Below are 14,333 nucleotides of genomic sequence, written 5' to 3' on the forward strand. Positions count from 1 at the left end.
GCTTACCCCAGTTCCTCCTGGGCTAGGCATGGACCCAGCAACCTTTTCCTGGATGGAATCCTTTCAGGGCCTTCAAAGCCTTTGTTCAGGCGCAGTCGGCTGCTGCCTCTGTCCATTCTGAGCCCCAGCTGGGAAGGCCTCGTCCTCCCAGCCCTATCCGCAGGCTTACCAAGGGTATCCCTGACAGGGATCCAGACCCCACGGATGACGATGGGGATGCAGTCTCATTGGAGGACAGGGAAATCCTTCCAGGCCTGGAGCCGTACCGGCCCATGCTATGATCTTTCCACAGAGATGAATTGCCAGTCCTGGCCTCCCAGACCCTGAGGACTCTGGGAGTTCCCGGCCCAGACCCTGTGTTGGAAGCAAAGAGGAGTCCCATCCTGGTGTCTCTATGGAAAGCCTCTTGCTATTTCCCGATTCTGGAAGCCATCCAGGAGGTGATTGACCTGGAGTGGGACACCCCGGAAGCAGCTTTCAAGGGGGTCTGACCGTGGAGGCCTTGGACCTTCTGGAGCCGGCGGTGTCTCCTCTCTTTGCCTCTTTGGCAATCCTTTCTTCTGCCAGACATTTTGCTTTCCTGATTACTTTCTTGGTCTTTTTCAGTTTAACCAGATGTTCTTCCCTGTGTTCTTCTTCTTCTTTTTGGGATCCTTTATATTTCTCGAATGCGGTTCTTTTTATTTGTATTTTATCAGCCACCTTCTTTGAGAACCAGATCTGCTTCCTGTTTCTCTTGCTTTTGTTTACTCTTTTTTTAAATTTAAGTTTTATTAATCCATATTAATGCAATAACATTTGCATAAACAGATGCAGGATTATAGCAATACAGAAAATCATGACATCTTAATGTAAGCATTAAATATAAAGCAAGCAAATAAATAAATAAGACAAGGGATGCTTTGATTGGGATTCTTAAATTGTCTGAACGTCTGCATTATCCCTCGTCACTAGTAGATGTTGTCACTGAGTCGTAGACTCCACAGGGGCTGGATTTCCCCTCCATTGCAGATATGGATTCCCCGCCTGATTAAATCCAGGAATATTGTGTTGCTTCTGGGCAGTTACCTTGTATAAGATGCACATAGTGTCCAACTTTTGAAGTAAGTTGTCCAAAGAGGGCACCAGATCCTGCTTCCATGTTGCTGCCAGTAATCACCGTGTGCCCAAACAGAATTGGGTAACCAGCTCTTTTTCACTCCCAGAGTCCTCAATGGGGACATTCAGTGAAGCTCGGTCAGGGGACAAAATAATAGCTCTGCCCAAGATCCAGTGTATAATGTCCGATACTTCCTTCCACAGTCTTCCCACCTTAGGGCAATCCCACCACAGGGATAAAAGGACCCGATTGTCCACAACCTTTCCAGCAGAAACCATTGGAGCAGATTTTAGCACAGTGGAGCCTATGAGGGGTAAAATGCCAGCAAAATAGAATTTTCAACCCGTTTTCCACAAGGGAAGCGGATATGGAACACTTCTTGGCATGTAAGAAGATCAGATCCCACTCTTCTCTGGAGGGAGACTTCTCTAGATCTTTCTCCCATGCTTTGATATAGTTTGGTATACATTGAGGAGCATTCTGTAGGAGACCATAAATCTTGGCAAGCCCTCCCTTTAGCCGATCTGCTCACTCACGCCCTCCCTCAAACTGCGGTTTTCCCTGACGCAGTTCCCCTTCTATGGATGCTTTCTTTATGAAATGACATATTTTATTTTATTTATTTAGGTTTTATTTATACCGGCATTCATGAACAAGTCACATCATGCTGGTTTACATAAAAACAAGGGGTGCAAAGAACAGTAGAAATAAACTGGTGCAAAGGGGAAGCAGTTACAAAAGATAAGGGTATTTGCAGATAAGGGTAAACGTTAGGAGATTGTAACTGAAATAGTTCCTGAAGTTGACCAAAGGTCATTTCCTAGCATGTAGCAGATGGACTCAGGACCAATGGGTATTGTGTACTCCTGTTAGCAGTTGGAGACGGATCAGATTTCAATCTGACGTCAGCCCCTAGTACATATACCCCTGCAGGAAGTGCAGCTCTTCAGTATTTCCCGTCTCCATAGCAGTTAGGGACTATCTGCACGCTCTCACTGCGTTAGAACCAAATTCAAAGGAGAAAACCGAAATTTAAAGAAGAAACTTACCTGAAGACGAGCCCCGCTCTCCTGTGGTGATACCATTTGGTCCCTCCCCCAGTTGAGATTCCCGATGTGATTTCCGTGGTTCCTCGGAGGTGAGCCACGGTCCGGCGGCCGAATCGTGGCGAGGACCTAGCCCTCGATTCTCGGATGCGGCTGAGAGACATCCTCGAGCGCGGCATTGAAGGTATTTGCCCTCTCTTCCCCCCCCCCCCCCCCCCCGCAGCCAAGACCACCCGGAACGAAGCCGGGAAGCACCGAAGACAAGGTAAGGTAGAAATCTTCGCTCGATTCCGGTCTCCGAGGTTTGAGGAGGAGTGCAGATCACCGATCGAGACCAGCGCCACCGGGTTGATCCTCCCTAGCAGGGCCAGGCCCCGGCTTTCCCAAGGGTCTGCCCACGTGAAGACCCCCCGATGTGGTCACCATATTGCCCGCGTGCTCGCCATTGCCATCTTGGCCGCTCCGTTCGCCGCTTGGCCGAGCGCACATCTATTTAGGCGCACAAAGTACATGTGTGCGTAGACCTGCGCGCATATAACTCTTGCGGGCATAAGCGGTGCAACAAGGGCCGTGCGCACAGGATACGCGTGCCCCCTCTAGTTGCGCGCATAACTACCCTTTGGGCACACGACTGCACGCACAATCTACACACTTGAGTTAGGCGCACCGGAGCGCATAAGTTTACGTGCCAACAGCCATGGCACCACCAGAAACAGGCATAAAGGCTCAACTTCTCTGCCCAGCATGCCACATCAGAACCTCACAAAGCAAGGAGGCAGACACCCTGTGCACCCAGTGTGAGGAGGCCCTGGGAGATCCAGTTCAGGGCCAGTCCCGCCCAGGGCCGAGTATTAGCTCCTCAGGGGGTACCATGGACTTAATAAATCCCAGTGGGACCTCCCCACAGACGGGGACCCCCAGGGATCCAGCACCCCTCAGCTTGGATCCAGTGTCTATCTCATGGGTGGAGTTCTTCAAAGGGGTCCACGCCTTTGTTCAAATGCAAACTGAACCTATGACTGAGCAACCATATGCTCCACCGGAGGACCCTTATGCCCCAGGCCCCTCAAGATCTAGGCACAGGCTTCCACTACCCAGAAGCCCCACTTCTGGGGACTCTGTCAGAGTCCCAGAAGAGGAGGCCAAGCCCCTAGAAGCGGGGGAACTCCCCCCAGGGACAGAGCCTCACCGAACCATGAGACGCTTCTTCACAAAAGAAGAGCTTCCGGGCCTAGTCACCCAATGCCTGGCTGAGCTCGCAGTCCCGGGCCCAGGTACCCCGGGGGAAGCTAGAACGAACCCCCTGCTGGAGGGCCTTTGCCAGCCTTCCCGCCATTTCCCACTGTTGCAAACCGCACAACAGCTAATGGACCTGGAATGGAATGCTCCAGAGTCCCTCGTTCAAAGGGGGACGAGCTTTGGCAGCCATGTACCCTCTGGATCTGGTAACCAAAGATCTGCTTGCCTGCCCAAGAGTCGACGCCGTGGTCGCCAAAAGCACCACTATCCCAGTAGAGGGAGGACCAGCGCTCAAGGATGCACATGACCGACGTCTGGAATCCATCCTTAAACAGTCCTTTGACGTGACCGCTATGTCTCTACAAATCGCGGCCTGCTGCACCGTGGTGACATGTGCCTGCTTAACCCAGACCAGGAACAACGCCCCGGGAGAAGATATGGAACAGGCAGTATCATTCCTTGTGGATGTTGCTTCCAATCTAGTGTGCACAGCGGCCAGAGGAGTGTCATCGGCCGTGGCGGCCAGGAGACAACTCTGGCTCCGAAGCTGGTCGGCCGATACATCTTCCAAAACGCGCCTTACAAGGATGCCTTTCAAAGGATCCCTCCTGTTCTGCAACGAACTAGAGATACTGGCCAACAAATGGGGCGAGTCCCCACTGCCACGATAAGACGAAGAGAAACCAACGACCCTTCCCCAGATCCTCCAGGGGCAGAAGTTCACAGCGCTTCAATCCATACAGAAGCAGCTATCAAGTGCCCCGCCCTACCGGCAGGAACCAGTCCTTTCGGAACAAGCACAACAAAAGTGGAACCGGCTCGGGTTCAGGCCCCAGCCGTACCCAACAATGAGATTCAGCCGACCCATCCAAGGGAAGAAGCCATAGAGGGCAGACGTGCCCTGTTTTACCGCAGATGGGTCGAGATAACTTCGGACAAGTGGGTCCTAGCCATCATTCGGGAGGGGTACTATCTGGATTTACTACACACTCCTCCAGACTAGTTTGTGGAGTCTCCCTGCCACGACCCCTCCAAAAGGGCGGCAGTGGAAGTTAAACTGTCCAGACTACTGGCCCTCGAGGCCATAACCCCAGTGCCTCCACAGGAAATAAATACTGGGCATTATTCCATTTATTTCATCGTTCTCAAGAAAGAAGGAACGTTCAGGCCCATCCTGGACCTCAAGTCGGTCAACCGACACCTGAAGATTCCCCGATTCCGCATGGAAACCCTACGATCTGTAATAAGGGTGATACAACCAGGAGAGTTCTTCACTTCCCTGGATCTGTCGGAGGCCTACCTACACATCCCAATTCATCAGGTACACCAGCGCTACCTACGCTTCAAAGTCCTGGACCGTCACTACCAGTTCCGGGCGTTACCCTTCAGGTTAGCCACAGCACCCCGGACGTTCACCAAGGTAATAGTGGTGGTGGCAGCAACACTGAGGAAGGAAGGAATCCTCGTACATCCGTATCTGGACGATTGGCTGATCAGGGCGAAGTCGCTAGAGGAAATCCACCAAGCAACCAACAGAGTCAAGACTCTACTGGAGAGCCTAGAATGGGTGGTCAACACGAACAAGAGTTCCCTACAGCCCTCACAGTCGTTGGAATACCTAGGAGTCCAGTTCGACACCAAAGAAGACAAGGTCAGCCTAACTCCCACGAGGAGATCAAAACTGTGGAACCAGTTGCAATCCTTGCTGAGCGATCCTCGTCCACAGCATGGGATTACCTGCAAGTCCTCGGCCTGATGGTATCCACACTGGAGGTGGTCCCATGGGCGCGAGCCCACATGAGGCCCCTACAGCACTCGCTCCTCTCATGATGGAGCCCACGGTCCCAGAACTACTCCATATGTCTTATCACTCCCGGGCAGAGTCCGGACCCAGCTGCAGTGGTGGCGGCAGACCAACCACATGAGTCGAGGATCAGGGCTGTCCTCCCCAACCTGGACCCTGCTAACTACAGATGCCAGTCTACAGGGATGGGGGAGCACACTGTGAAGAGTTAACCGCCCAAGGGCAGTGGAACGCAGAAGAGGCAGGATGGAACATCAATTGCCTAGAAGCACGAGCAGTCAGGCTAGCCTGCCTGCGGTTCGATCACAGATTTCGAGACAAAGTGGTCAGAGTGATGTCGGACAACGCCACAACAGTGGTCTACATCAACCGACAAGGGGGAACCCGAAGCCAGCAGGTGTCCCTAGAAATAGACCCACTGATGGCATGGGCGGAAGCAAATCTCCAGGAGATCTCCACCATCCACATCGCCGGGAAGGACAACATCACGGCGGACTACCTCAGCAGGGAAAGCCTAGACCCAGGAGAATGGAGGCTGTTGCCCACAGCATTCCAATTGATAGTGAACGGGTGGGGGCACCGGACATGGACCTTCTGGCAAACAGATCCAACGCCCAAGTACCCAGATACTTCAGCCGCAGGCGGGAATCATGCCCTGGTACAGACCTGGCCACTAGGGACCCTACTATACGCCTTCCCGCTATGGCCCCTCTTGGGCGCAATCATTCACAAGTTACAGCGACACAGGGGACTAGTCCTTCTGGTAGCTCCGGATTGGCCAAGAAGACCGTGGTACGCAGACATGAGAAGACTGCTGGCAGGGAAACCCCTACCTCTGCCTCCACACAGGGACCTGCTTCAACAGGATCCGATCCTCCTCGAGGACCCAGCTCAATTCTCTCTTACGGTCTGGCCATTGAGAGGGCTCGCCTGAGAGAGTGGATACTGGGGCTGTAATTGACAACCATCTCCGAGCACACAAGTTCTCCACTTCGTTAATGTACATAAGGATTTGGAGGGTACTTGAAGCATGTTGCGAAGACCATGACGACAAACCACGCTCATTTAAAGTCCCCGTGATCCTGGAATTCCTACAGAAAGGACTTCAGAAGGGACTGTCCCTCAACTCCATCAAGGTACAGGTAGCAGCTTTGTCATGCTACTGCTCCAAGAGCGAGGGAGAGAGCATAGCCTCTCACCCGGACGTGTCATGCTTCCTGAAAGGAGTCAAACACATTCGCCCACCCCTAAAGTGGCCGGTGCCCCTGTGGAACCTCAATCTCGTTCTGGACTTCCTAGCGGGAACCACCTTCAGAACACTCAGAAGTCTGTCCCTCCGCCTGCTAACCTTGAAGACTGCGTTCTTACTGGCAGTCTGTTCAGCCCGCCGCATCTCGGAACTGCAAGCACTATCCTGCCGTGAATCGTTCCTCAGGCTCACCCCGAGATCCATCCAGCTACGCACGGTTCCCTTGTTCCTCCCCAAAGTGGTCTCACACTTTCATCTTAACCAGACCATCTCGCTACCATTGGTGGATGCCTTGAAGAATTTGGAAGAAGCCCGTAGTCTACACCACCTCAACATCGGCAAACTCTTATCCAGATATCTGGAAATGTCGGAACCCATACAAAAAACGGACCACCTTTTTGTCCTTCACAGCGGGAAGAGATTATGGGAAGCGGCCTCGCGGGCAACCATAGCCCGCTGCATCAAGGAAGTCATCAAGGCGGCCTACGTAGAAGCAGGCAAACCACCACCTCTACAGGTCAAGGCCCATTCTACCAGAGCCCAGGCAGTATCCTGGGCAGAAACTAGAGTGCTGTCACCTGCCAAGATCTGCAAGGCGGCGACATGGTCCTCCATCCATACCTTCTCCAGATTCTACTGTTTGGGTGTTCAGGCCTGGGAGGACACGGTATTTGCAAGGGCAGCACTAAATGGCTCACGGGCAGCCTCCCACCCGGTTCGGGAGTAGCATTTATACATCCCATTGGTCCTGAGTCCATCTGCTACACGCTAGGAAATGGAGAAATTACTTACCTGATAATTTCGTTTTCCTTAGTGTAGACAGATGGACTCTGCATCCCACCCTTGGCTGCCGTTACGCATCGATTTTCAAAGTGATTTATGGGCGTCCATCGGGCCGGAGAAAGGCAACGTCTGAGGAACCGCAGGGTGAGGTTCAGTCCTTGGTTTGCATTTTCTCCCCATCGCTGGTAAAATGCAGCAAAAAAAGAGACTCAAAGTAAACACGCCCAAGGGGTCCAACGCCGAGCGAGTCTAATGAGCGGCCATCTTGGATCTGCGAGGTTGTAACTGGATTTGAATATGGTCAGAGAGGGAGCAATACACATGGACTCAGGAAGTCTCTTCCAGGCACTCGGCAAAGCAATGTGGAAAGCACAGAATTGAAAAGTGGTAGTGGTGGAGAAAGACACAGATAAGGGCAACTTGCCTGATGAATGGCGTTGACGAGTAAGGAAAAGAAAAGAAAAAGAAAATGAGGAGCTGCAGAGTGAATGCATTTGTAGGGGAGGGAGAGAAGCTTGAACTGTAGGTGGAAGAGGACAGAGAGCCAATGTAGTGACCTGAGAAGAGGGGTTATATGATCATAGAGAGGTCATGCAGCTGAATGTTGAAGAGATGGCAGGGGAGAAAAATGAGTCAGCGGGAGGTCAGCAAAGAGCAAGTTACAGAAGACACAATGTTAGGTTCCATATTAGGTGCTACCACCCAAGAAAGAGATCTAGGCGTCATAGTGGATAACACATTGAAATCATCGGCTCAGTGTGCTGCGGCAGTCAAAAAAAGCAAACAATGTTAAGAATTATTAGGAAGGGAGTGGTGAATAAAACAGAAAATGTCATAATACCTCTGTATTGCTCCATGATCAGACCGCACCTTGAATACTGTGTACAATTCTGGTCGCCGCATCTCATAAGAACATAAGAACATAAGAAAATGCCATACTGGGTCAGACCAAGGGTCCATCAAGCCCAGCATCCTGTTTCCAACAGTGGCCAATCCAGGCCATAAGAACCTGGCAAGTACCCAAAAACTAAGTCTATTCCATGTAACCATTGTTAATGGCAGTGGCTATTCTCTAAGTGAACTTAATAGCAGGTAATGGACTTCTCCTCCAAGAACTTATCCAATCCTTTTTTAAACACAGCTATACTAACTGCACAAACCAAATTCTCTGGCAACAAATTCCAGAGTTTAATTGTGCGTTGAGTAAAAAAGAACTTTCTCCGATTAGTTTTAAATGTGCCCCATGCTAACTTCATGGAGTGTCCCCTAGTCCTTCTACTATCCGAAAGAGTAAATAACCGATTCACATCTACCCGTTCTAGACCTCTCATGATTTTAAACACCTCTATCATATCCCCCCTCAGTCGTCTCTTCTCCAAGCTGAAAAGTCCTAACCTCTTTAGTCTTTCCTCATAGGGGAGTTGTTCCATTCCCCTTATCATTTGGTAGCCCTTCTCTGTACCTTCTCCATCGCAATTATATCTTTTTTGAGATGCGGCGACCAGAATTGTACACAGTATTCAAGGTGCGGTCTCACCATGGAGCGATACAGAGGCATTATGACATTTTCCGTTTTATTCATCATTCCTTTTCTAATAATTCCCAACATTCTGTTTGCTTTTTTGACTGCTGCAGCACACTGAACCGACGATTTCAATGTGTTATCCACTATGACACCTAGATCTCTTTCTTGGGTTGTAGCACCTAATATGGAACCCAACATCGTGTAATTATAGCATGGGTTATTTTTCCCTATATGCATCACCTTGCACTTATCCACATTAAATTTCATCTGCCATTTGGATGCCCAATTTTCCAGTCTCACAAGGTCTTCCTGCAATTTATCACAATCTGCTTGTGATTTAACTACTCTGCACAATTTTGTGTCATCTGCAAATTTGATTATCTCGTCGTATTTCTTTCCAGATCATTTATAAATATATTGAACAGTAAGGGTCCCAATACAGATCCCTGAGGCACTCCACTGTCCACTCCCTTCCACTGAGAAAATTGCCCATTTAATCCTACTCTCTGTTTCCTGTCTTTTAGCCAGTTTGCAATCCACGAAAGGACATCACCACCTATCCCATGACTTTTTACTTTTCCTAGAAGCCTCTCATGAGGAACTTTGTCAAACGCCTTCTGAAAATCCAAGTATACTATATCTACCGGTTCACCTTTATCCACATGTTTATTAACTCCTTCAAAAAAGTGAAGCAGATTTGTGAGGCAAGACTTGCCCTGGGTAAAGCCATGCTGACTTTGTTCCATTAAACCATGTCTTTCTATATGTTCTGTGATTTTGATGTTTAGAACACTTTCCACTATTTTTCCTGGCACTGAAGTCAGGCTAACCGGTCTGTAGTTTCCCGGATCGCCCCTGGAGCCCTTTTTAAATATTGGGGTTACATTTGCTATCCTCCAGTCTTCAGGTACAATGGATGATTTTAATGATAAGTTACAAATTTTTACTAATAGGTCTGAAATTTCATTTTTTAGTTCCTTCAGAACTCTGGGGTATATACCATCCGGTCCAGGTGATTTACTACTCTTCAGTTTGTCAATCAGGCCTACCACATCTTCTAGGTTCACCGTGATTTGATTCAGTCCATCTGAATCATTACCCATGAAAACCTTCTCCATTACGGGTACCTCCCCAACATCCTGCGATGGAGAAGGTACAGAGAAGAGCGACCCTATGAGGAAAGACTAAAGAGGGTTAGGACTTTTCAGCTTTGAGAAGAGAAGGCTGAGGGGGGATATGATAGAGGTGTTTAAAATCATGAGAGGTCTAGAACGGGTAGATGTGAATCGGTTATTTACTCTTTTAGGTATTAGAAAGACTAGGGGGCACTCCATGAAGTTAGCAAGTAGCACATTTAAAACTAATCGGAGAAAGTTCTTTTTCACTCAACGCACAATTAAACTCTGGAATTTGTTGCCAGAGGATATGGTTAGTGCAGTTAGTATAGCTGTGTTTAAAAAAGGATTGGATAAATCTTGGAGGAGAAGTCCATTACCTGCTATTAATTAAGTTGACTTAGAAAATAGCCACTGCTATTATTAGCAATAGTAACATGGAATAGACTTAGTTTTTGGGTACTTGCCAGGTTCTTATCGCCTGGATTGGCCACTGTTGGAAACAGGATGCTGGGCTTGATGGACCTTTGGTCTGACCCAGTATGGCATGTTCTTATGAGGTGATAAGAGAGGGGAGGAGTGCTTTGGTGGCAGGCTCAGAGAGGAAGGGATAGATTTTAGCAGTGTTATAGAGGAGAAACTGACTCACTGTAGCAGTGTTTTGTTGATGCAAAAGGAGGGAGATGCATCAAAGATGACCCAAGGTTAGGGACTGAGCAAACCAGGAGGATGAGAGCACAGTGAGCCCTCCTGATGTGACAGAATCAGATGTTCCTGATGTTGTGGATAATGCTCTGTTAGATCTTGGGTTTTATTATTCAGATTTATCCAGGCAGAGACGATTGATATTCTCTGTCTCTGGGATTAGACTTGTAAACCCTGAGGCCCAGAAAGGAAACTGAGTCCAGGGGAACAAGTCTGGCAGTTCCTGGGGATGAGGGGTCCTGGTGTCCCCTCTTCCATGATAAAATGTTATGGGATTAAAGCCAGCTGAGCCCCTCCACGTGTCCCTGAGTGTTTCTGGTTTGTGTTTCAGGTGCCTGTGACGTTTGAGGACATCGCTGTCTCTTTCTCCCAGGAGGAGTGGGGATATTTAAATGAAGAACAGAAGGAGCTTTACAGGGAGGTGATGAAGGAGAATTATGAGACCCTGAGGTCTCTAGGTCTAGGTAAGGATTGCATTATCTGCATTTCTAGTATACACGGAGAATATTTTACTAAACATCATTGGGTCAGTGCCTCTCAGTAAATGTGCACACAGCCCTGGATTTCCCCCCCTTCTCTTGTGTAGGGAATAGGAAGGGCGAGATTGAGGCAGACAGAGCTGGGGTGAACCCCCTGATAAGAAATTTGCAAGCAGCCCGGTGTATCCCCAGAGCCCTCCGTCTCCTGCGGCATGGAGTATCTCCTTCCCTTTTCTGGGCCACTCTCCCACTCCCCACTACAGCAATAGCAATTTGGATCTCCCTCCCTTGATCTCAGATTCTGTCTGCAGGTAATGGAACCTCCTCTCCTTCTATCTCTCCCCTCCTCCCAATCCCAGATCCTCTTCTCTGAAATCCCTCTTACTCCATCCTCCTCTCTTCTCCTTCCTCCTCCACCCCCATCCTAGATTTCCAAACCTCCCCCTCTTTTTCAAACTTTCTAATCTCCTGTCCTTAATCCTCTCTCCTGATTCTCACCACATCCCTGGTCTTCTCATATTCTTTCCCTCTCCCTCCCATCCCTGAAATCTCCTCCCTGTGCTGATACCTGAGATCCCTTTTCCTCAACAGTAAAAGCAAAATAATTTCTTCAGACACAAGTAAGATTGGGAAACCTATTTTATTTTCTCCCTATATTATAAGATTACTGGGGCTCTGGGAATCATTACGTCGCATCTGAACATCACGCAAAGCAGGAAGAGGGGCTATAGGCAGCAAAGGAGGGGCAATGACACTCACAGCACAGGGACAATCACTGCAGCCACGGCACCATCAATGGAGCAGGGAGCAAGGGAGAAAAACCAGCAGCACCAGGAGAAGAAAAGTGGTGGTGGGGGGGGGTTTCCCGGATCCCCACTGAATAATCTATAATCACTGCTGAAGAGCCCTGCCTACCAGTGCACCCATTGCTCTTTCATTTTTCCTTAATAGTGAGGAATTCCTAATTCTGGAATTCCTCAAGAGGGAAATGTAGAGACAAGACCTGCCCCTTGTAATAGTTTTGCAACAACCTGTGACCTTTTGAGGCCTAAGGGCTGTAAAACTGTGGAAACTTGTACTGTTCTTGTTCCTTTGAGGCAACTCAGGGAAACTTGGGATCTGGCAGAAGACGTATGCATGTGCCTGTGAATCACCGTGAACCCAAAGTTTTGTTTTATCTGTGGGAACTGTGCATGAGAGCACCAAAGGGGAAACAGATGGGAGAAGTTAAGCTATTTGTAGAATGAAGGAAAATGTGTGTCCTGGTGGTCAGAAGGATGACTGCTGACTGCATGCAGAGGACTTGAGGTCAGACAGAGAGAAAAACCTGTATATAAGGTGTGGTTGGAGCACTGGATATTTGGAGAAGGCCTGCACTCTATCAGCATGTACATTGCATTGTACCCTTCTCCCCAGGAAGACGACCATTCTTACAGTTATACTGGAACATTTTATAAAATACTTATAACCTATTTACATATAATGAAATGAATGCTTGCTGTTAAGATTCAATACTAATAAAAGATGAATTATCTGTAAAATTCTAAAAAGAAAAAGTCTTCCTGTGTGTTTCCTGAGACATATATTACAGAAAAGGGATCCAGGAGAGAAGCCTCCCCCTGAAGGTTTAGCCACAGCAAGCAGTCTAATCTAAAAATAAAGATAATTAGGGAACTGAAAGCCTTTGGAATAAGGAACAGTAAGGCTGAGGCTAAACAATTGTACAGCTTAAAGTCAGCGGGTGCAGGAGGCCGAAAGCGGTGGTGCTCTGTACTCACCGGTAAGGGCTGAGCTCAGGTAGGTTTAAAAAAAAAATAAAAATAATTAAAAATTTAGTAAAGACAGACATTACAGAAGAGTCTGCAGGACTTTCTCAGGTCTCCATGCTTGGTTCACCATTCTGGTGTTTGTTCCCGTTCGCGTTGGTGTTAGAGGAACTTGGCAGGTTGAGCGGCACCGGTGCGCTAGGCCCCACAGCAAGCCTTGTTTCTTGCGCTCCGCATGGAAGGCCGCGGCTGCATTTTTGCCGCTTTTGTGCATGATTTACTGCCCTCTAGTGCAACGTTGGTGCTTCTAGTGCATCTGGCTCTGCACACGTGCTGTGCGCCCAGTTCTGGAAGCGACTTTTGTACGCACAAGTTTTGCCGTTTGGTGCGCACATTTTGTGTGTGTGTTTGTGGCACGTACTATTGGTGCGCATAAATTTTGGGCACTTGCAATTTGTCAGTGCGAGCTGGCTGGACATACATTCTCTGTTGGCTGTGCACTGATGGCGCCGGTGACTGAGAAACCTAAGTGCCTTTCTCTCTGTGTTGCCTGTCATTTTTGGGCTTCTCAGCCTAATGTGTCCTCTAACATGTGCTTTGCTGTTTAGAGGCTCAGGGAGAGTTGTCTTCCTCTGATTTCGCTAAGCCTGGATCCTCCCAGCCTGAAGATGGTCTGGTTAAGGATCTTTCTGGAGGATCGCCGGATCTTGGAACTCCCTTGACTGGTTCCTCCGCAGGGGCTGGCGGTTCAGTGGGCCCCGCTCCAGTTCCTTCCGTGTTTGGCCTGGATGCGGCTGCTTTTTCTTGGGTGGAGTTTTTTCAGGGTTTGCAATTCTTTCTTCGCCCAATCCTCTCAGATCGGGCCCTCACCCTCCCTCTTCCAGTTATATGTTTAAGTACCGGAGCACGCCTCAGTTTGCTGCGGGTGTTCCCGAAGGAACCTGGATGGCACTGATGATGAGGCAGATCCTGATTCCCTGGAAGATGGAGAAATTCCTCCAGGACTGGAACCGTATCGAACCAGGTTGCGTTTTTTCCATAGAGATGAACTGCCGGCCCTGATTTCCCAGACATTAAAGATGCCGAGTGTTCTTGGTGCAGATTCCATGTCTGAGCTGAAGAAGAATCCTATTTTGTCTTCCTTGCGTAAAGCCTCTTGTTTTTCCCCTTTTATGGACGCCATTCAGGGGTAACTTGCTGGTGTGGTGGTTACTACCCTTAACCAACAAGCCTTCATACTGTTGATGCAACTCATTATTGCTCTCTGCTTTAACAGCAAGAGGAAAAGGGGACAGCAACCAACAAGGACATGAGTTTTACGGTCTGGGAAACAAGCCTGGGTGTAACTTGCTGATGTGGCTGATACTACCCTTAACCAATAAGCCTTATTCTTGTGATGTAACTCCAACATTGCTCTCTGCTTCAACGGCAAGAGGTAACAGGGAATTGGACTCAGACAGCAACTAAAGAGGGCCCTGAGTTTAGCAGTTTGGGTAACTAAGTATGGGGGTAACTTGTATGCC

At 48.9% G+C, this 14,333-nt stretch overlaps 1 protein-coding gene across 1 annotated transcript in view; it reads left to right on the forward strand.

Annotated features, from left to right (window-relative positions):
* Positions 1-14,333, forward strand: part of LOC115081589 (zinc finger protein 850-like) — a 139,307-nt gene that overhangs the window by 12,723 nt on the left and 112,251 nt on the right. Inside the window, exon 3 of the mRNA XM_029586011.1 lies at positions 10,897-11,029. Coding sequence (XP_029441871.1) covers positions 10,897-11,029 — 133 coding nt within the window. The remainder of the gene's footprint in view (positions 1-10,896; positions 11,030-14,333) is intronic.

Source organism: Rhinatrema bivittatum, unplaced genomic scaffold (genome assembly GCF_901001135.1).
Source record: "Rhinatrema bivittatum unplaced genomic scaffold, aRhiBiv1.1, whole genome shotgun sequence".
In the NCBI taxonomy this organism is placed as follows: domain Eukaryota; kingdom Metazoa; phylum Chordata; class Amphibia; order Gymnophiona; family Rhinatrematidae; genus Rhinatrema; species Rhinatrema bivittatum.